We start from the raw sequence: 23,266 nt of genomic DNA, 5'->3' as shown, positions 1-23,266 counted from the left end.
TGAAGGAGAGCTATGGCTGTATCTTTGTTTGGGTATTGGGTGTTCTCTTGATAAAGAATTGAATTAATCTAACTCCTGACTCTTGGTCTTCATTTTTCACTACTGGTCCTGGGTCCTAAACTATTACCCCAACATAACGCTAGTCATCATTTGGCTAGCATTAGGGTTAAAGCGTTAAACCATTTAAAGGTGCAGTGTGTAGTATTTATGAGGCTCTATTGACAGAAATGCTATATAATATACACAACTATGTTTTCAGTGGTGTATAAAGACCTTACATAATGAACCGTTATGTTTTTATTACCTTATGTTCCCATTTCTATCTACACACACACCACACACCATGTTTCTACAGTAGCCCTAAAGGGACAAACTGCTCTACAGAGCGCTAGTCACTCTTTGCTGTCTCAGACGACGACATCTTTGTCCTGTGTCGGCCACCGTAGCTTCTCTATGTGCTTCGAAAGGGAGGCGTGAGGGAGGCTGCACCTTTAAGAACGACAAGACTAAACAGAACGTGCTGTCTGAGAATGTCCTGACACACACACACACGAGACGCACAGAAAGACACGCACCAGTATCGCGCGCACAGGCAGTGCCAGAAACGTGTTCACTTTCGCGCTTGAACAAACAATAACACACACAGAATTATGCCAAAATGTCAGTTTTGTGGAGTATTCTCATAACAGCGGTCTTAAATTTGTTAAATAACATCTTAAATGAACATGAAAATGTGACGCGTATGACAGCACGTCAGATCCACGTCATGTTAGGCAGCGGCAGATCTTAAAAGTGACAGCAGCCACTAATGATGTCTGTCATTAATGTTAATCAAAGAACAAAGAACAGAGAAAATCACTCATTGCTCTTGACTAAAGAACTTTTGTAGCTTTAAGGATTAATCTTTATTTAATTCATAATTTATGACTGTTTGATAACTATTCCATTTCTGTAGCCTATATTTCCTGTTAGACAGGAAGGGCACAGGTAAATATGACATTTATTATGGGTTTATGTGATGATTGTTTTAAGTTCAATTAGTTAAATTAAAAGTTAAATTAAAAGTTACAAGTTAAATATTCATTCATAAAAAGATGCCATTAAACAAATATTTAAAATATACTGTCTTTATGTTTTTCTTTCTACATTAATTTGGATATTAACTGTGAAAGTATTACATTAGAAAATAATTAAAAACGTAAGTGTTTTTAATTGCGATTAAATCACAGAAAAAAATGTGTGATTAATCTAGTTAATTTTTTTAATCGATTGATGCATTTTAATGTTAGAAGGTACATTTTAATGCTAAAGCCACTATTGTTGAATATAGAATTGTTCTATATCGAATAGCAACTGTAATTACAGAAAAAGTAAGAGGAATCCCTTAGTTTATTTTTTCAAGCGAAAAGTAATTAAACTACAGTAATAAATGACTTAGTACTGCATTACACCCAACACTTGTTAGAACACAGACAAAACACAGTTTTACCACATCAAACATCATTACTAGCAGCTCCCTACTGTGGTTTAGTAGGATTGCATTCATATGCAGGGGCGGCAGTGGCTCAGTGGTTCATGTAGGTTGTCTACAAACCGGAAGGTTGGTGGTTCGATCCCCGGTTCCACCTGACCAAGTGTCGAGGTGTCCATGAGCAAGACACCTAACCCCAGCTGCTCCCGACGAGCTGGATGGCGCCTTGCATGGCAGACACCGCCGTCGGTGTATGAATGGGTGAATGTGAGGCAAAATGTAAAGCGCTTTGGATGGCCGTAGGTCTGTTAAAAGCGCTATATAAATGCAGTCCATTTACCATATCAGCAGTGAACCATACCACAGTTCACATGAACCCTAAATCAGATCAGCCTTTTTGTGCGGACTCGGGTACGGTTCGCAGGTGTGCACCCGACTTCAGAAAACAGCCAAACAAACTCCAAAAGTGCTAGGGTGGACTAGGGGTGTAACAGTTCTCTGTAAATATTCCAACCGTACGGTTCTCCAGTCCACGGTTCGGCACAAACTTGCACCGCGGTTCATCTCAAATCTGATGACACATCTATAATATGGTTTGTTGAAAACAACAACGTGTAAAACAGACAGACAGAGTTAGGCTAATGTATTTATGTACATTCTTGGATGCGTCTGCTAGAACGTGACCCAGTCATTTACGCCCTCATTACCGGGTGTTGATAGAGACCTGAACAACACACACTGCTATGTGTTCAACTAAATTAATTTAAGCCTTGCAAACATTCAAGAGCAAGATTTGAAAGAGAACTTGTGTGTGTGTGTGTGTGCACTCATGTGAAGTTGCAGATAACGCAAAATATTGAGTTCTTTTTCAAGTCTTGTGCTTGAACGGACAAATTCACACCAAAAATGTCAACATGCCTGTGTTGGCGAGTATCCTAGGTTATGTCTTATGTCTATGTTATGTCTTAAGTTAAACGTGTGTCGAGGTTATGTATTAAGTAAAACAGTCGAGAAAGACGTGTGTTCATGTGTAGTGTGTACTGGATCCGTGTATTATGTCTAAAAGGGACAGAAGCCTTTTCCTGCTGTCTGTGTTTTTAATGTTCATCAAACAATAAATGACAAAGAAATCACTCACTGCTCTAGATTGAATAGCTTTTGTGACTTCAATAATGATTAATCTTTATTTAATATATAGTGAACATTAATCAAATATAAAATAACATTGCATATTATGCTTTATTCAGTTTCTGTACCTGAAAAGCACTGTTTATTTGATATGCATCTTTGCTCTATTGTATGTATTTGTGCTGTTGCTTGTAGTTTGATTATTTATTGCTTATTTTGTTTATTTTTATTTAACAGATGTCCTAATATCCCTGAACATAGCACATACCGAACCGCACCGAAACCGTGAACTAGGGCTGTAACGATTTGACCAAAAATAAAAACCTTGATTAATTTAACATTTTACCTCGATTATGATTAATGAACGATTATTATTATTTTTTCATTCATTTTTTTGCCCTCATAAGGTTTTTGAGTAAGTTCACTGATAAGGTTTGTACTGTAAATATTTTCTACTATTAAAGGTGGATTTTTTTTTTCTAATGAAAAAGTGCATTTCTTTGTGATTTTAAAATACTTGAAGGAAACGGTTCACTTTCAGCAGTTATTGTCTATGGGGCAGATTTCTGTTTGTTGTACATCAGATACAGATACATTAGCACAGTAGGCCTACATTACATTTATTTGAATGCATTAATGAGAGAGTGATGGTGTGTGTGAATTACTCATACCGTCTCTATTCATTATGAAGCTGTGGTTTGTACTTACTTCAAAGGTATTAAAATATATGCCTATAACGGTTGAGTTTCTAAGCTACTTTAGTGACTTTACTTTAGTCACAGGACAGCGTTGACACTGCGTTTCTGCGCTGCTCTCTGCGCGCGATCTTCACGTGATGTGCGAGCTTCTGTCTGAGAGTTTGTGTGTCACAATATATCAGGCATTAGTTCAACATAACATCTGATGGTCGAAACTCTCTTTAATGTTCAAACTGGCAGGGCTTAAACCACATACAAATGACAAGCTTTGAGAGGACGCAGGTGAAAGAGGTCTGCCTTCAGGGCGCGCGTGCGTTGTCAGAGACGTGACACAGCTCGGCTCTCTGTGTCACAGACAAAAGCTGAGCACTGAACGGATAAGTTTCCTGTATTGTTGTTTTTGAATAGTGCACAATCGCGTTAAATGTTGAAACTGGCAAGCCTTTAAACGCATGTACTTGACAAACTTTATGAGCACGAAAGTGAAAGCGATCTGGCTTCGGGGCTTGCGCGTGCCGTGTGTGTGTGAGTGTGTGTGTCAGCACGTAGGCTATAAGAACAGCAATTAACTGACCTGTATAAACTGTGTAAACCATGCAGTTACTATAGTGATTCTGGGCATCTATAAACAAAGATAACTGCTCCTGCATCTCTCTGTGTGCCTGCAAACTGCACTTGATGTGACTGACGGGGCGGAGTCACGTGACTAAAACCGAAATAACCGACATGGGAAAAATACGTCGGTTAGAGGTTCTGAATGTCGGTTTCGGGTTATTTTTCGATTAATCGTACAGCCCTACAGTGAACAGTGATAAAAAACGAAACAGTGAGTAATTTGAACCGTTCCACCCCTAATTGATATGTTCTGTAGCTGCCCTGCCTTTTTTAACACTGTTGACAAGACTGTAAAAGCCCTCACCCACCTTTACATTCCCACTGAATCAATTTTACGATGCTTGGATTATATATCCAATGCCAATTGTACTAATGTGCGATTATGAGGAAACAATTCGTGAAATGCTTTTCAATGAACACTGCAACTCTATAAAATATTGGCGTATCCACAAACCTGGCCAGAGTGGCGCTGCGAACAAACCGGCAGTTTGTCGTAGGACAGGTGGTTTAACATGAGGTTCCCTTGAAAATCTGTCGCGCCTGAAACTTCCTTCCAACCGGTGACCACGCCCATGTAGTCGCCCGCCATGAGCACACTGTCAGAAAAGTCTCTCTCTGGAAGACAAGCTGGAACCACGTTCTTCTTGAAGATCATCCTCTCTCTCAGCTCTACTATAGCCAGGTCATTCTCAGGTTTGCCATCAGTATAGAGCGGGTGGATATGCACCTGCTTCACATGAAGCGTCTGCTCTCCTACTTCAAATGAGGTCAGCCTTTTACCTGGAGAGTTTCAGGCAATGAAATGAGAAACTGCCATTTAACATGTGTCATTCAATTTGGGAGCATAAGGGCACTCACCCACTGCCACCTGAAAGTCGCTGTTCTTCCTCACACACTGGGCTGTGGTAAGAACCATATTCTCTCTCAAGATGACCCCACTGCAGAAGCCACTTGACCCCTGACGCAGCATCGCCTTCGTGAAACAGATGAGTACAAATACACAATGCAAAGTTTTGAGAGAGACAACCGCATGTAAATATGTATAATATAATGATAACCATCCATTTCAACTGAAAGATGAAGGCTGTGTATATATATATATATTTTATTTATTTATTTATTCATCTCCTCGCACATTTATTTTTATTATTTATATACTTTTTTTTATGCAGGAATATGTGGGTTTATGTATTTATTTGCACATTTATTACTATATATATATATATATATATATATATATATATATATATATATATATATATATATATATAATATATGTGTGTGTGTGTGTTTATTTATTTATTTAGTGTCGTCCTCCATAAACTGCAAGTAGATTTAGAACTATAAAAATGAAAAAATAAATAAATAAAAGAAATTGTCCTGTGACATCCTATGACATGTGATTCATCAGTGAAGATTCCAGATGGATTTCTCTGTAAAAAAAACCACATAATAAGACATTTCAATCGCTAATCCTCCGCATGGCCCACTGATGATCGCCGCTTGGGGTTATATTTGATTTATTGGATTTACTAGCGCTATTTCTTGTCATTTTACTATTTGTTCTTTTGCTGTAGTATCTGAATTGGAATAGAGGATTGTGATATTTCATGATATTTCTATAATTTATGCAGTAATGAAATCCAATTAGGAGAGAGAGATGGTAGCGTAAGAGAGAGAGAGAGAGAGTGAGAGAGAGAGAGAGAGATAGAGAGAGAGAGAGAGTGGGTTTAGGGGCTGCGTTTTTCCATTCCAATGCGCTACTTTTCCATTGTTTTTCTATGTTTTTTTATGACCGCTGCACCGACACGGCATTATAAAATCGCGTAGCTCAAGTCAAAGTCAGTTCAACTTTTAAAAAACGCGCCACGAGACTAGGGATGCACCGAATCCAGATTTTTGGGGTTCGGCCGAATACCGAATCCACTGGTTAAGATTCGGCCGAATCCGAAACCGAATACCGAATCCTACTCCCATCCGCAGTCCATTATCACAGTAAACACATTAATGAAGTTAACAACGTCCACAGCAGTGTAGGGATGCTACCATTAACTGTTTTGGTCAAGTTTATTAAAGTAAACATTGTCGTCTATGTTCTTCTCGACGCTATTTCATGATGGTTTATAGAAAAATTACCCCGAGTCGTCCTCTATCGTTTCAAAGAACAACCCAACGGAGAGCGCAGGAGGCGCGCGCTAGGGTTGTGCCACCATCGTGATGCCACCCCCCCGTTGCGAGTCTGTTGTGTGCGACACACACTAATCCTCTTCTATAGTATTAGTTAAACAAAAACTTAGCAGGGATTGCTCTGTAAATTAAATTGAGAATGTAACTAATGCATATATGCTATTTTAAATACTGTAGTCTATGCCAGATATATAGCCTACATTTTGAAATCATTTGAGGCTGAAACATCATAAGCATGCGTGTTTATTTTAGCACTTCCATCAGTGAAACAACACAGCCTATAAAACAAAAACGATTTTCAGTAAATAATGGTAACCTCAAGAATATATGAAAATTAAATATTAGTTAGAAAAATATTTGATTCATACTATTTCCCCGCAAAGATGCGTCATATACCGCTCTGCGCTTTGAGAGGAATGTGGGACACTGAATGGACACCTTCTCGAATATCTTCATCTTCATATGTTCTACTGATGTTGCAAAGCAACACTTGTTGTAAAAGGTCTGAAGAGCGGATTTTATCTTCCACAAAGACATTTAGGCAATGTTTGATTATTCATTGCCAGAGAAAACGAAACAAAAAAAAACGGCGTGTGTGTGAAATGCGCTATTCAAATAAACCAAACTTGACGCGCCTTACCAAGTTTAATAACAAGAACAAACTGTGTTAAATAAAATTTGAAGTAAAAAGGTATTCGTCCTACAGTGTTTTTTATACTTTCCCTCAGTAACGGATGTGAATAGTTATAATAGACTTAATTATAAGCAAACGAAAGGAAGAAACGTTTATAATCCCCTGCGAACATGGGTGCGACGTGAGTGAAGTTTTTGTGAAAAGAAACAAGATGTCCATGTCCATTGGGATAAAATGGACTGGGCCTATTGTTCAAATTCACGGAAAATCGAGTGACCAGATCCAGATAGCAAAACAGAATGAAAAAGTGCAATCTGACCATTATTTCCTTTCTAGGCTAAACAAAGCTTTGCGCTTCACTCCTGTGGTAATATTCACGTGAAACAGCTTCACATACAAAACACTGGGTTAGTAAAATAACAAAGTTATTTTCTTAAAAAGTAGAAAATAGTATTTATGTAAAGAGATATAGGCCTATTAAAATAAAAAGAGCTCAACTCTTAAGTGGAAGGAACCTATTTTCCCCCCTCACGTGCAACCTAGCGGATGAATCATTATTTGGGTTAGTAAAAATAACGAAATTTGGTTTTAAGAGAATAGTATATATGTAAAGATATATAGTATATTATCTACCTATTTACCTAATTCCGGTTCTTCAAAGCTTACGGATTCAGTGTATTTTCGTTTTGTCATCTTAATTTGGTAATTATTTAAGTGAAAATATTTAGTGTAGGCCTATATATTTTATTAATTTTATTTATATTTTATCTGATCTATAGATCTATAGGCTGTTTGCACGTTCGACCAGCGGGGCGCGCATAGTGCAAGCCCAGGGTTCGGGTTCGGTGGAAATAAATTCTGAGGTTCGGCAGAAACCGAACCCAGTCAAAAAGCCCAATATTCGGCCGAATCCGAACCCGAACCCTGGATTCGGTGCATCCCTACACGAGACCTTGCGTTTTTTACTTTTGAAAAAGATTCAAAAGTATTTGTTAACACCTCTACTCTGCAGGGTTTTTAAAAATCTATTTTAAGACTTTTAAGACCTTTTTTCTTAACACCTGCACAAAGTGTTTATGGCAATATCCTAATGTAAAACGACAATTTCAACAACAGTTCAAATAATACAAGTTTTAGCCTTTAAAGAAAAAGGATGAGTCAAAATTATATATTACTATACATATTAATTAAAAATACGCTTATATATAATATTCTATACAATACAATACAATATTTGATACATCATTATTCTACTGTTATAAAAAAGCACATTAGCTCCTTATCAATCCACTGGTCAACATTTACACTGTATGCGTGTAAGCTGTGTGAAAACAGGGGTCGATCTTCGCATTGGTCTAAACAAAAAACGGGAGACGCGCTGAATGGAAGTGCAGTTTCAATCTCTGACATTAGATGGTGCTTTTGCAATAGCAGAAATACATTGGTTTCCCAGGTTAACTCTGTAAACAAAGCAATATAAACTTATAACTTATAAACACCAGGCCTACTTTATTAGGCATTATTTGTCAGCTCTTTGATTAGCCAATTTTTATGTAGCTCAATATTGAGTCAAGCATCTTAGATCAGATCTCATAGATCTGCACTTCCCTGGCACTGAGCAAGTTAAACAGCTCCACTTTTCTCATGCGTTTATTTATCATGATCCATGCACTCACATCGCTTTTTTCCTGCTTTACTTCCTATCAGTAGCGCTATTTCGCTCTGGCTTTTGCAGCACACAAAGGCAAGTTACTGTAATAGCACCATTTACAGACTTTACAGCCCTTTTCCACCAGCATGAACCGGGTGCTAGTTCAGAGCTAGTGCCAGTGCCGGTTTGGAGTTGGTTTGCCTTTCCACACAAATATAGGTCTCTGCAGGATAGTTATAGACGTTACCAGATCAGTGGGCGAGGCCATAAACAGAGGGCGTTTTTCACTGCATTACCTGATTTGCCCACATCACAGTGTGGGTAGGGTTTAGGGGTGGGGTCGGGTGAAGGGGATAATTTTCATTGCATGGTTTACTAACCCAACAGTTTGAAAACACCCACAAATCTAGAAACGCCCACTTCTGTTCCGCAGAGACCTCATACTTTTTCCACATGCTAGAGATTCACCAGAAAAGCCAGGTCAAAAACACTGTATACGTCTCATCTTTCTCAGCAATACTAGCAAGGCAGCGGGAAATACAAACACACCAGGCTTGTTCGAGATGCATCGGCGCTGCGCAGACTGATCAGCGTATGATATCAAAGTACCGCAAGAGCGAGTCAAAAGCATATGGAGTCATAAGCTTTCGCTGTACTTTGATGTCAAACGGCGATCGGTCTGCACAACATTGATGCATCTCGAACAAGCCTTCCATCAACAATGGCGAACATTGAGTTATTATTGATGCACATGGCTTTACGATCCTACATCGGCATCCAAACACAGCCAATCCAACGCATTCGTGCAGCTCACCGTGATTTGTATAGAAGGAGATTATAATTGAGCAGCAATTAGCTCGATTAGCTGCTGTTTCAGAAATGGCGGTCACAAGTTTGTGTTGGTCTTGTTGGTCGCGGTAACCCCGCCCCCAGCCCCTGACGCAAGCAGTTCTTACTTCTAGACCAGCAACGTTTTGGTGCTACTTAAGAACCACTTTTCCTGGTTCAGAGCTGGTGCTTTGGGTGTTGAAAGACAAAGAACCGATTTGAAAATAGGCTCTGAACCAGCACTCAAACTGCCTTGGTGGAAAAGGGGTACATGAGTCTGAAATTCAAGAAACGCGGGAACCCTGTGAGCAGTGTTGGGAGTAAGGCATGATTAAAACACTGGATTCATGAAGGATCAAGAGTAGTGCGTTCACCTGCCAGGGACACTCTTCTGGGCCACAGGCGAGTCCTTCATAGTCTGACTGTATGTTAGCTGACTGACGTCTGTCCCACTGGCTCAAGCTAGCCGAGCTAAGTTTTCCACATGGAAATGACACTGAAGGAAGAATTAAACATTTATTAGAAATTATTTGGGATTGCTTGTACTTGCCTAGTACACATGAGGCTGGCTTTGGTGAGTAATTATGGAATGGATTTACTGAAATTACTTCCCAGTTGCCAGATGAAAAGGGATAAAAACACAATGTCTCTTCACGTATGTGTGACAGAGACAGGCTAATTACATAAAAGATGCTATTTCAGTGTTTGTAAAATAATACCAATGTCTAGGTATGTAGTAAATGAAAAATAAATACACAATGCTAATAAAACATGCTTCATTGAAACACTATTTAAGTCTATATAAAGTTGTTTAGTTTACAGTGGCAATATAAACTGCAAAAAATGCTCTTCTTATTTAGTATTTTTTTCTTGTTTCCAGTCTAAATATCAAAACATTCTTATATGTATATGATATGTTTCTTTTTTTCTGGAAAATAAAATCAAAATGAAGTGAGTTTGTTTAAAACAAACAAATGTATCTGCCAATGGGGTACTTTTTTACTTATCTAGTAAAAGCATCTTGTTTTAAGAATTTTTTGATATTTGGACTGGAAACAAGTCAAAAATACTAAGTAAGAAAAGCATTTTTTGCTGTGTATGCCTGCTTGTGCCATGTTTGCAAGGTAGAAACTATGATTGTGAGACGGAGATGTAGGAAACTCACCAGCCGGCTCACACTTCTCTCTCTGCTTGAGTTTCCAGCCGTAAGCACACGAGCACTCGTATGACTGATAGCCTGGCTTACAGAACTGACTGCAACCTTTGCTCTTGTCTATTACACATACTGTTTGATCTATAGATGTGACAACAATCAATGAGTTAAGTGAGAATCAAATCAGAACAGCTAAAGATAGCTTGAGTTGTCATTGGCTAGTACAGTTTTTATTTTACTCGCCAGAATATTTACATGGAATACGAGAACAATGCAAAAATATTTTAATAAAGTAATCAAATGTAAAATAATACTGCATAATCTTAACTATAAATTAAATATATATCATTATAAAAGTTACAAAAGTTGTTCAGTCAAGAGCAGTGAGTGATTATTTCTTTGTCTTTTGTTGTCTGAACAACATTAAAAACACAGACAGCAGCAGAAATGGTCGCTGTCACTTTAAGACCGAATACACGGATCCAATACACTGATACTGTATGCATGAGCTGTCTTTCTCGACTGTTGACGTTCACTAATAACCGATTATCTTTAGTAGGACACTCGCCAAAATGGGAATTTTGACAATTCTGTGTAAATTTGTCCAAGACGAGAAAGAGAATGTAATTCAGTATTCGTGTGGTGTCAGACGCGCGCTTTGAAGGTGTACCGCGAGTGCCGAATTGAGTTCTCTAGTGTGTCTTCTTGCACTTGAATGTTCAAAAAAGGGCTAAAGGGTTGACATTAGTTAATTCATTAGTTAACAAACTGACAATGAAAAATACTTCTAAAGCATTTATTAATGTAAGTTAAATGTTCATTTCAACATTAAATAACACTTTTATTAAAATTAAAAGTCGTAACTGTATTATTTAATGGATCTGAGCTAACATGAACTAACAGTTGTATTTTTTAACTAACTGTTACAAAAGCCCTATTCGGACGGTAACTGTTTCTCACGGCATCATAAGGTATTTTCATAATTTAAAGGGGCTAGTCTGTGATTTTATTGCCATCCTAATCCAGAATGTCAGTGTTTCTGTCAGTGTCAGTGTTCTCCCACCATCCGCATAAAAATCCCCGGCCGAATTACCTACTGTTTTTAGACAAACACCAAGGTCGTGTGGTAATTTAATTGCCGTCCAAATCCACATCTCTGAGTTTTCAAGAAGAGATCACTTCAAAATTCACAGTTTATTTCCTTTTTGACCACTGCAGAGCACCGTACGGTTGCGCTTCACTGTAATTTGGATGCATTTTAAAGATCTAGCTGACATTTTTTTTGGAAATGCTGGAAAGTATTTACAAGAACAATATTTCTTGTAAATGTATTAACTTATTTCCACTCATTTCCACATTTTTAAAATGACATCCATTGTTTTGAGATAAAATACAAGACAAAAAAACACGTCTATATCTTTCTATTTTTTAAATAGGAGATTTAAATAATTAAATAATAGCTTGTCACATGCCTGTCCTGTCTCGTGTAGCACATGTGGTGTTTTGTTATTTTGGGCCCTGTGCTCCTGTCTCTGTCTGGATCCCACCCCCCTTGTTATCTCATTATTGGTTTCATTTGCTCCACCTGTTGTTCCCTCATTACCTGCCTGATTTGTCCCCTTTATAAGTTCCTTTGTGTGTTCAGTCCAAGGGGGTAGCCCTGCCCCCGGAAAGCGTACCACCCATAGGCGCGGCCATTGCTAACCAAGCCATCACCTGTTGTTAGCATCCCATTGACTCCCATTCATTTTGGCCTCACTTTGACAGTGAATGTCTTTACATCTGAGGCGTTTAAAGACTCCATTCATCCATTGTTTATTTCTAAACAAACACGACAATGTATAAAAGGCTCCATTACCTTGTATCTTACACTATCGCCCCGTTGAAGCTGTTTTTGTAAAATATAGGCTAACGATTGCGTCATAACCACGCGACTGTGTCGCGCTGTTGAGCAAATTACCGTATAGACCCTAGGAGAAGCTCATAGGCAATCTTTTACTGTCTATGAGGCAATCGGGGGGACGTGGAGTCATAAACGCAGATAGAGATGTTGCAGATCCTACTTCATTCATCAAAAGTTGCTCCTGCTCACCCTCTCTGTCTCTGCAAGATTCGGTGACTCAGATTTTGCGTTGCACAACTACTAGAAGACTTGCCACTGTCAGACAGGCTGATCAAGTCACATCTACGTGGTCAAGCCCAGTCTGAGGCTGCGCAGTACGCTCAGCCATCAAGAAGTGAGTGCTCCTAGTGTGACTTTAATTCTCTCCGTCGAAGTCTATGTCGCTGTGTCCATTTCTTTTACTGTCTATGGTTCAGTCTTGGTCGGATCGTTGTATTGTCCTGTTTCCCCGTGAGCTCTGTTGGTTTGTTTTGAGTTTGTATTTGTTATTTCTAATTGTGTTTTTCCACCCTGTGGGTTTTTGTTTTTTATGGTTATGTTTATTTTTTATTATTAAACGTCATTATTTTCCCTGCAATTGAGTCCTCACCCCTTTTTCACCACACCGAACGAGACATAACTAGGATGTTATTTTTTTTATTATTAAATCAAATATGAATTTATTCTTATTATACCAAGCATATGACATTTTATTTACAGCAGACAATCATGTTATTGACCACGTGAGCAGCACGTTCCTGGGTTCGTAGGATCACAAAACTCGCTCCTCCACCATGAATAAATCACCATCCGAATGCACGACTTTAATCTCTGAGGTGGCATGCACATTTATTTTTACAGACGTCCACATGAGAAACAATTACCGTCCGAATAGGGCTAAAGACTGATAATAACTTCTGAAACAAATGTAGCTATTACTCACTGTTAATGTTAGTTAATGCATGAACTAATGATACCTTATTGTACCTACTGTTCTTTATAATTATTTTGTACTTTAATCTGTTTGAAACATTTGTTTACTTTATACATTTTTGTATATTGTTTTATTGTATTTAAATATTCACTTCTTTTTGTTACAAGAAAAAAAATTATTAAACCTGTTATATAATATGACAACACTTTTTTTGCTACTTATTTCAATATAACCGTATACCGTGATAAAACGTTGAGTTGAGTTACGTACCAGCCTCGCAGTGGATTCCTGTAAAGCCTGATTTGCAAATGCAGTCATAACCGCCCACACTATCTGAACACATGGCTCCATTTTTGCACGGATGCTCCAAGCACTGGTCACCATCTAGTATGTAAAACATCATCAGGGATAACACATACGATACACAGAAAACATGACCTATCCCTTAATGTATACAAACCAGACTACAGCATATCTTAAGCATTATTAAATGGTCAATCGCAGCATTCTCATGTCCAATACTGTTTTATGATGACCACTATAACTATATAACCATCCTTGATGGGTAACAGTAAATTATGCATGATTACATTCAACTAACCCTAATCCTAACCCTATAGTAAGTGGCAATACGTGGAACAACTGATACTATATCTGTTTGATTGGACTTTGTCTTCTATCCTGCTCCTGAAGGGCCGCTGTCCTGCAGAGTTCAGGTCCAACCCTAATCAAACACTACCTCATCAAGCTCTACTGGATCGATGGGAAGTCACAGACAGGTGAGCTGAAGAAGGTTGGAAATAAACTTTTCAGGACAGCGGGTCTCCATGAGCAGGGTTGAAGACCTCTCTGCCATAATGGATATCAATTTTTGTTTTTTAATTTGGAAAGACAACTGACACCAGACTTCCTCATCTGTTCCCAAGTTTGTTTCTGCAGCATTCAAAACTTACCAATGTAGACAGACCAGAAGATATCCTTTAAAGAAACATAAACACAATCCATTTAAGTCAGCATATAATTACAAGTGTATTAGCAATAATATTAAATGTTCATAATGTTGAAAATGCGATTTTCACAAAAAAAAAACGATATCCCAATAATATTTTTTTGCAGGGTTTCTGCAGGTTTTATGAAGGTAAATTTAAGACCTTTTTAAGACCAATTAAAGAAAATTGAAGGAAACAGGTCGGTATGTTCTCTAAATATAAATGTCTAAGCACACAAGGAGTTGTATAAGCAACACTTCAAAGCTTGAAAATACAATTTCCAACAGATCTCCATTACTTTTTAATTAATTTGACCAAAAAAAAAAAAGCTCTTCTCCCAAACACTAGAATATGGAAATAACTTTTACTGAACTTTCTGATCACAGATGGTTAGGACAATATATCAATTAAACTTAATCAATTAAACAATTAAATCATTGCTAGGGTCCTAGAACTGTGGTCCTAGAAATGCAGTCCTAAAAAAATGCAGCCTCCGGCAAAACGGGCCTGTACCATGATGGTAGTTTAACAAACTCAGGGTTAAAGGATTAGTTTCGAGTTGACAAAACCAAACCAATCTATTCAGGCTTTGTTGGTCCCATGATGCTGATCATCAGCTTTCTCTGTCTACTCAGGCTTTGATCCTGAGTTTAGGAGTTTAGCTGTGACATCGGTAGTGAACAGCCAATCACATGCTGTGGATCAGTGAAACTGAGATTCATTTCTCTCTTCTGCAGAATATTACATGATTGAAAAATATTAAGAATTTAAAAAATTGTACACAGGAAGATGAAAAGAGCTGTCTATTAAAGAGGACAACTCGTATACGTCAATGCAAGTAAAAGTTATGAAGTTAGTTTAGTTGATATATAGAGAGAACTGAAAATTTAAAGGGGTGGTAAAACACGATTTCACTTTTCTAACTTTAGCTATAGTGTAATGTTGCTGTTTGAGCATAAACAACATCTGCAAAGTTACAACGTTCAAATTTTAAGCAAAGGGAGATATTTGCTTTTAAAGAAATCAATTTCTAAGGACTACAGCAAACAGCCGGTAGGGACTACAGACATTCCTCCAGGGTTGCTGACATCACCAGCCCCAATATTTACATAAACCCCTCCTCCAAGAATATTAAACAGGGGGGGGGGGGGGGGGGGGGGGCTTTTGTATTGCTGTGGGGAAGAGTTGTTGTGGTATAGTTAGTAGGCTGGAGTGTTGTTGCCGCAATGCCGACGAAAAGCTGGTATTTTCATCCGGATTGCAGGTCCACTTTGTTCAGCCTTCCAAGGGACGGGGGAGTTAAGCCGGTTTCACACTGCACGCGTTAGCAGGGCGTAAGCAGCGCAATTTTTTTTTGCCGCCCATGTGAACAGATTAGAGCAATCACACCGCATGCAGAGGGGGCGCAGCAGTAGCAGAGCCCCGATCGTTTTGGCGCCGAGTCAATATTCGTCTGTATACACGAGCCGCGGTTTAGCTGCGCGAGACAAACACTGCCAGTGTGTGGATGCACAATGGGCGCGCGCGGCTCCCGCTGCACATTTCACGGAGGAAAGCTTCCACAATCTTCGCGAGTTCAATGCAGGATTCGCATAACGGCTTGTCCTGAAAGATGGATTTAAAAACAGAAGCTGTTTACGGGCCACAACCTGTAAGTATGATTTATTTTTCGTCTATGTGTTTTCACAACGCTGTTTGGCTCCGCAAACCAGTTTGTTAAATGCTCATTCATACTTAACGTTATCCGACAAACACCTAACGTTACAAACTTTTTTAAAATCTCAACAGCGAACTTGGAATTAGTGTAAATTATTCTTTGATTAGAGCTTTTATGTATTGTTTATCTACATGCTTGTTTATCTACGGGCATGCTAAACATAGTTCTGTGTGTGATTTGGCTACTACAGTAAAGCCAATATTAAACGTTTTGGGTTAGTTCTTGCGACAGATATTTGGCTATAATCGTTCTAAAAATACAAAAGTAACGGTGACATTCAGTAGCGATCACTATAGATCCGAAGTCTTTACTCTTGAGGAATGAACAGGTTCTGCTCGATCATCTTCACTAAAATTGTCTGGGTCTGATTCGGGCTCAAATTGGTATGGTTTTATTGACGCCATTGTTTCTAATACTGCCAAAGCACAGTAAAGGTAATGGGCGTGACGTTTCCGACAAACGTGCACTAGGCGGTTAGCGAATCACAACACACTGGGCCAGCTAACCAATCTGAGCCCATTGCGTATTTTTGAGGGACCGGCTTCATTCAACCCGGAAACCATCAGACCGTTTTTACAAGGAGGGACAGAGCAGTGTAGAATAAAGGTCAAATATATGAAAAATAATGCAATTATTTTAAAAATGAAGCATGAACACATGTTACAGTGCACCCCACAAACACAATCAAGCCTTCGAAAGAATGTGTTTTACCACCCCTTTAAGCTCACATGTAGTCATTTTTATAGCTTAATTTATTGATTTTGAAACTTATTTGTATGACCTTTATATAGGCAATTTATATTAATTTTAACAAAGTTCCTATTAATGATTGATTAGCTAAAATGATACATGTGTAATTGATTAAGGGTATAATAATTACATAAATTATATCTAAAACATTCAAAATTATTATTATTATAAATAAGCATTTTTAAAACCATTTGCTATGTAGGCACCTTTAATTTGGAGTAGAAACTGGGGGAGTGACTTTATTGCATTAGAAGTGTTTCACTTTGCTCACAGCTGATTGGTCCAATTTCAGTTTGAGATCTCTTATCCAGAACATAACCTGGCCTTAGAGCAGGTTAGCCGTGGAGATGAACACTGCTAAAAGCCAAACCACTTTAAATGGTACCTAAAACCCAGGATTGGCACAAACTAAGCTTAAACATATCTGGCTAGCCAGCTAAACCAGCTTCATGGTATAGGCCCCAGCTCTGCTGTGGTTGACAACATTTTTTGTTTGACAAACTAAAGCAAAAACAGAACATGTTGATAATATCGGGTCTAAAACAGAGCTCCAGACTAACATTTGAGAGCAGTGGCACCAGCGCCACTCACTTCTACAGATGGAGGAAAATTTATCATAAAGTTAATTTAATCAAACAATTACTATTGTCTTGCATTGTTTTGTTAATAAGTGCATTTACCAATGATATTATATGTTTGTTTATTGGAAATTTAACAGTGAAGCACTGAGCTTGAATTGATATGCAGATAAAATTACCTTTAATTAACAACAGTGATGTGCAAAACAACTAATTCTTATAGGGAAAATGTAAATATTCTACTCTTATTAAATGTACTATTGTTCTTCTATAGTATCCCACTGAACTAAAAGGAGCACTCTTTACTTGTTTTCTGTGTAATTCAGTCACAATTTGAAGAAAAGTTTTTGTTTTTCATGAGACTTCCTACTTTTTTCCATGTATTAGGGAGTGGAAATGTCTAAGTCAAATAAGTGCTCCTCTGCCGCCATCTACTGGTTATAGTGGTCATTTCATGTCTTTTTAAAATAAAAGTGCTTGTTTGCCACAAAGTGGCCTACACCTTTACACTACACTGCTTGAATTTCATTCTCAAAAGGTTGTACGAACCCTGATATTAATAATGTAAAAATTACATTGTCTAAAATTACGCTGTTTAAAATGACACTGTCTATTATTCCTTCAAGCTGATAAATGGTCCACGCAGTGCAGCTAAAACGAGTAGAGCGGTTCTTTTTCGCTTTCGTTTTGTTTGATGTTTCTCATATGTAACAGAAATGGCAGCTCTTATCGGGTTGCCATGTGATGGAGGCACCAGTGCGACCTCTAACAAAATTTAGTCGCACCAACAGGAAAACAAATTGGTCTAGAGCCCTGGTCTAAAATTTAACTCAAAATGATAAATTATTGTTTATTGTATATCACAATCGTGCTGACACTTGTGTGATATTGCTTGACAATAAAATATGATATTGAACGGGTGGGGAATGGCCCTGTAGGCCTAGATCTTGAATTTCAGGGTCATTATAATGACATTGGGCTACATCTCTCTGAGAATCTGTGCTCTCTCTCTCTCAAGGTGTGTTTTGGTTTGCTTTCTCAAAAGTGAGTGATGTCAGCCCCACACATTGTTAAAGCAATAATTATCACTACTACCGTAGATGATATCGCACAACCCTATTGTAGACAGGTGAATTCATTGAAAGACTCTGACTCACTGTCCGATAATTATCCTGGAAGACTTCTCTCGCTTCCTCGTAATCACAAACTTCCTCTAAACACTCCCTCTCAAGGTTGGCCGGGAGTTTAGTCTCTTCATCACCGGCGTTGCTTCTCTTCTGACGGGAAATTACATTAAGTGCATCCCACTTTTCCAAGAACAGAGGTGCTGAAATATGTAGGGACACAGAAAAATACTAAAAATTACATTTTACAAACAAATATGAAAATGTATTAGTTTGAATGGTAAATAACTAACCGGAGAAATATATAAAAGTGATATTTATAGTGGTTGACGGAAATGTAGGCTTTCATCAGGGTCTGAATTAGGACTTTTATTTTGACAGCGCTCACAGACTTATTAGGATCAAGAAGTTGCAATCTAAGTATAAATCTGTTTATTTTACATGAAAAAAAAATCTATTCAAAAAATTTCTTTAGTTTAAAAAGTATTTAATATTATGTAAAATAAATATAAATTTAATTCCAGCAATTGTTATGAATGTGCTTTTAACATCTTTAAATTAGTAGTGTGATGTATATCATCGGCACCCTGCTGTCTAAACAACATCAGTCGACTACTAGATATTTCTTTTGAAATTTTCAATCATGGTTTCTGGTAATGACCACCAAATACCCATCACAGAATCCACAGGTACCTGACGAAACGTTACATAAAACATTTACATTGTCATAAACATAAACATTGCATGCTCTGGAAACCTCCTACAGTTCATTGTTTATATTTTTTTATTTACACCTTTTATGCATCAGAAAGTTAAATTAGTGGTGCTGTCAGACAATGTTCAGGAGTTTTGTGAAGTATTGCAGAAACAGGTATACCAAACGGGTCACTAAAAAAAGAAAGATGTAGGCTACTGCTGCGAAATTCTGTTCGTGGATCTTAAAACAACTAAACATATATAATGAGGGAGTACATCATAAATCCTTTTTCCAAACCGTGTTTTTGTCATACTGAATCTCTACAGTACACACCTATAATAAGTGTTATTGGGACTATTTTAGAGCGAGCGGGACGGCACCGCTGCAGAGTATCCCAATATCTGCGTGACTCACCACATAAACGGAGAGAAGGAGCTCTGGCTACAATGTTCCTTCACAAGATGCATGCAGTTCTGTTTATTAACCACTGGAGTGACAAAAGATATATGGTGTACCTTTAAAAGTTAAATATTGAAATACTCTATTGGCCAACACTTGATGCTGCTTTTCAAAATCATGTTTATCATGATTCATGTTTACAACACACATTAAGAATTAAGGGTACATAAACTTTCGAAAATCCTTTTTATAAATTCAGCTATTTTTATTTCAAAGTGCTTTCAGTCATTTTTTGACAGCAAATATTGTATTTCCTGCATTATATTTCCAGTAAACAATGCTGATAGAGTTTAGAAGTGAAAAGGGAGATCAAATTACATTTTAAAGCACTTGTGTGGAAACATACCGGGAAAGAGACGTGAAAGAGGATTTGGGGAAAAAACAAGATTCTTAGTGCATTTTAGTGATGGGATATTGTTAATTGAAGCGGGAAAGCAGTCCACAAAAGCACAGGTTATGTCTTTTTCATATTGTTACTGTGTTACCTTACATTTTTTCCCCAAAAAGATAAATATAGAGCACAATATTTTTACAGCTCATTCAATCCCACTGACGGATCAGAATTATTTGCCTTATTATATTATATAATTATTCATTTCAGTTCATTTGAGTGGCAGTTCCCAAATCCTAAATTTCTATTGCAGCAATTGTTATGCACGTGTAATTTATTTCAGTGTCACAAATCATTCTAATATGCTGATTTGATACTCAGTTATAGATTTAAAATAGATTTCTATTTTAAATAAATGCTGTTCTTTTTTAACTTTTTATTCATCAATGAATCTTGAAACAAGTTTTTACCGGTTATAAAAAAAAAATATATATATATATATATATTAATCAGCACAACTGTTTCCAACATTGATAATAAATCATCATATTAGAATGATTTCTGAAGGATCATGTGACACTGAAGACTGGAGGAATGATGCTGAAAATTCAGCTTTTATCACAGGAGTAAATCACATTTTAAAGTATAGTAAAATAGAAAACCATTATTTTAAATTGTAATAATATTTCACAATATTGTTTTTGTTCTGTATTTTTATTTTTGTTTTGTTTTGATTTTTAAAGTGCATGTTATGGAGGAATGCACAGTGCATGCAGGAGGTGTGGCCAGGGAGTGAGTGTGTGTGTGTGTGTGTGTGTGTGTGTGTGTGTGTGTGTGTGTGTGTGTGTGTGTGTGTGTGTGTGTGTGTGTGTGTGTGTGTGTGTGTGTGTGTGTGTGTGTGTGTGTGTGTGTGTGTGTGTGTGTGTGTGTGTGTGTGTGTGTGTGTGTGTGTGTGTGTGGTTAGAAATTCAACTGAAATTTCATTCAATCTAGTTGTTTTAAGACCAAGATTATGCTGCAACTTTTTTTTTCCAACTAAAATGAAGTTATAGGCTAACCTGTAATTTTGCAAATTTCCAGTTTATTCCAATTAATTCCCATGGAAAGTTTCCAGCCTTGAAAATTCCAGGAATTGTGCAACCCTAGTTAAAGTGCTCCAGAAATCGCTCTAATAACCTAATTTCTAAATATCTCTTCTCAAGGGGGATTTTTTTTTTTTTTTGCAGCATCTTTGGAATGTAAATTAGATGTTTTTATTCACAAATCAACTTTGTCTAACATAGTTTTACTGTAAATTGAGAAAATATCAATGTTTCCATATGGCAACACTGTACCACAGTGGAAATGCAGTCATGTATTTCCCATTTCCCATGGATTTTTTTTTTTATAGATAGCATCATCAATGTGATTGCAGTTATTAATTTATTTTAAGTGTTTATGTATAAATAACAAAATGATGTCTTCTTTTCAGAAAATTAATACATGAATACATTTACAGAAAGGGCAATAGGAAGAGTGCAGAGTTAGCTCTACCAAGTGATGAGATTGAGGATGAGTTAGCCATTTTGAAGGTTAAAAATGATAGGGATATAGTTATATTTGATTTGCACGTATATAATTCTATCTATTTACAAAACGAAATGTGCATTTAAATAGAAGAGAAAATCTTTTTGACCATTTACCCTTTTTTTTTGCTGCGTAATCCATAATTTATAGTTATAGTTTATCCATAATGCTATCCACATGCATAAATATAATTGAAGCCTCTACAATGACATACAAAATGTCCTCTGGTCCCCCTGACATGGTCCCCTTTTTTCTTGCTTCCCCTCGAAGCTGCCCCTGTCTTCCTGCCAACCCAAGAGGAGATAGATGTCATTTAGTTCTGCTCTTTAAAGTTGTCAATTTTTCATGAAAACGAAAATGACGCAGTAAGTTAGTGATTTGGAGAGTCCCCCTCACATCGCTATCCCAACACTGTCAAATTAGCAGACAGTCTCACTGTTGGCAAAGTTCGGTGGAACAAAATACATAGCCTATGTCAATCTTTTTTTGTTCCCGTGTAATTTGTACAATATATCAAACGACAATAACAAACATCAGTTTGCAGCAACAGTGCAGTAGCGACGTTTAGCGGGTAAAGGCGACCTCGCAGCGAGACTGATCACGTGGTGCCTGTTACTTTCCTCAACGCTTGTCACGATGCGCCAATCGCCTTTTACACCGAGGCGTTTTATTTAAACATTTTATAAGGGCTCTAGATATTCATTAGTATATTAGGCTCCAGTTTTTACTTTATTGATTCCAACTATTTATACGCTTAAGTGTCCAAATGTCTGACAAAAAGACAACAGGAATATGGCCCACGGAGATACGAGGATCAATGTTTATCAACCACAAAATAACAAGTCTTTTACAGACTCCAGCTTTAAATGTAGTAAAATGCATTAACGTTACCTGTTCTTTTGTGCAATCCAGCAGTCACAAAGCCAAATAAAACTGCGAATGAAATAAATCTTCCGAGATGAGCCATTATGATGGTCGACGCCTGTGGGAAAGCAGCATTAGATTATCAGCAGAGTGTTTATTAATGGGTAACAGTTAGAACCGTGACTCCTAACGCTGTCCTAAACATAAACATTACATTACTACACAGTGGTTTTAACCTCAAAATGCAATGTATGTTTTCTGTTATTTAGCTTTTATTATAACAAAGATAACGGTCCATTATTACTTACCCGCCCAGCTGGTGACGCAGATATAAACAACCTCTGAGGAAACAGTTGTAAACTTTGACCTGCGCTGACAATCCGTTATCCGATCGACTGAGTTGATCCAATCTGCATCAGACCGACATCGGAACATCTACTGTTGTTTTGTACAAGCATTAAGACCCTCCTGCGTTTCTGTATATAACCACACGAAGGCGCAAATCGACTGATAATGGTCGTTTTACGTCAGAGTTACTTGAAAAATGATTTATAAATAATTGTATTCAACTATTAGATAAAAAAAAAAAAATTCAGTTTCACCACCAGAGATTTAAAGACCCACATTAAAACACTTATGGCCTAAAGGGAAGACATGTATATTACATGTAACAAATTTAATAAAATATAGTTTCTGTTATCCAGAAACGCCCCCTTAAAGACTGTGTAACTTTTTCTTTTAAACAAAAGTTAATACAGTTTTTCTCAATTGCTAAAACACAATTTCTGAAACCTTGCTCCGTTTTCTGAAAAAAAAACACAAAACCTCATCTTCAAGCACTATTTACAAAACCTGACTCCTCTCTCAAAATGAAACTTTCACCTCAAAATATTTTTACCAGTGTTCAAAATCAAACACTGCTCTCAAATCATAAAGTGATCAAAATGATATACACTATCAGTCAGTAAACAATACACCAAAAAAATAGAAAACACATTGTTCAAAACATA

The 23,266-nt window shown here is 37.4% G+C and overlaps 1 protein-coding gene across 2 annotated transcripts in view; it reads right to left on the bottom strand.

Annotated features, from left to right (window-relative positions):
- Nucleotides 1-22,756, bottom strand: part of proza (protein Z, vitamin K-dependent plasma glycoprotein a) — a 229,740-nt gene extending 206,984 nt beyond the window's left edge. Inside the window, exons 1-9 of one of the 2 annotated variants that reach the window (XR_013817939.1) lie at nucleotides 22,565-22,754; nucleotides 22,284-22,374; nucleotides 18,373-18,542; nucleotides 14,135-14,159; nucleotides 13,452-13,565; nucleotides 10,378-10,506; nucleotides 9,587-9,708; nucleotides 4,771-4,885; nucleotides 3,432-4,692 (exon numbers count right to left, since the gene is read on the bottom strand). Coding sequence is in view for 1 of the 2 variants with exons in the window: in XM_079835349.1 (XP_079691475.1) it covers nucleotides 4,367-4,692; nucleotides 4,771-4,885; nucleotides 9,587-9,708; nucleotides 10,378-10,506; nucleotides 13,452-13,565; nucleotides 14,135-14,159; nucleotides 18,373-18,542; nucleotides 22,284-22,359 (1,077 nt within the window). In the remaining variant the exon portion in view is untranslated. Of the gene's footprint in view, nucleotides 1-3,431; nucleotides 4,693-4,770; nucleotides 4,886-9,586; nucleotides 9,709-10,377; nucleotides 10,507-13,451; nucleotides 13,566-14,134; nucleotides 14,160-18,372; nucleotides 18,543-22,283; nucleotides 22,375-22,564 lie in introns of both variants that reach the window. The other variant, XM_079835349.1, reaches the window with a different exon arrangement.
- Between the last annotated feature and the right edge of the window lie 510 nt (nucleotides 22,757-23,266).

This window comes from Gobio gobio, assembly GCF_949357685.1.
Source record: "Gobio gobio genome assembly, chromosome: 1".
NCBI lineage: Eukaryota > Metazoa > Chordata > Actinopteri > Cypriniformes > Gobionidae > Gobio > Gobio gobio.
This window is presented reverse-complemented; position numbering and strand designations above follow the sequence as displayed.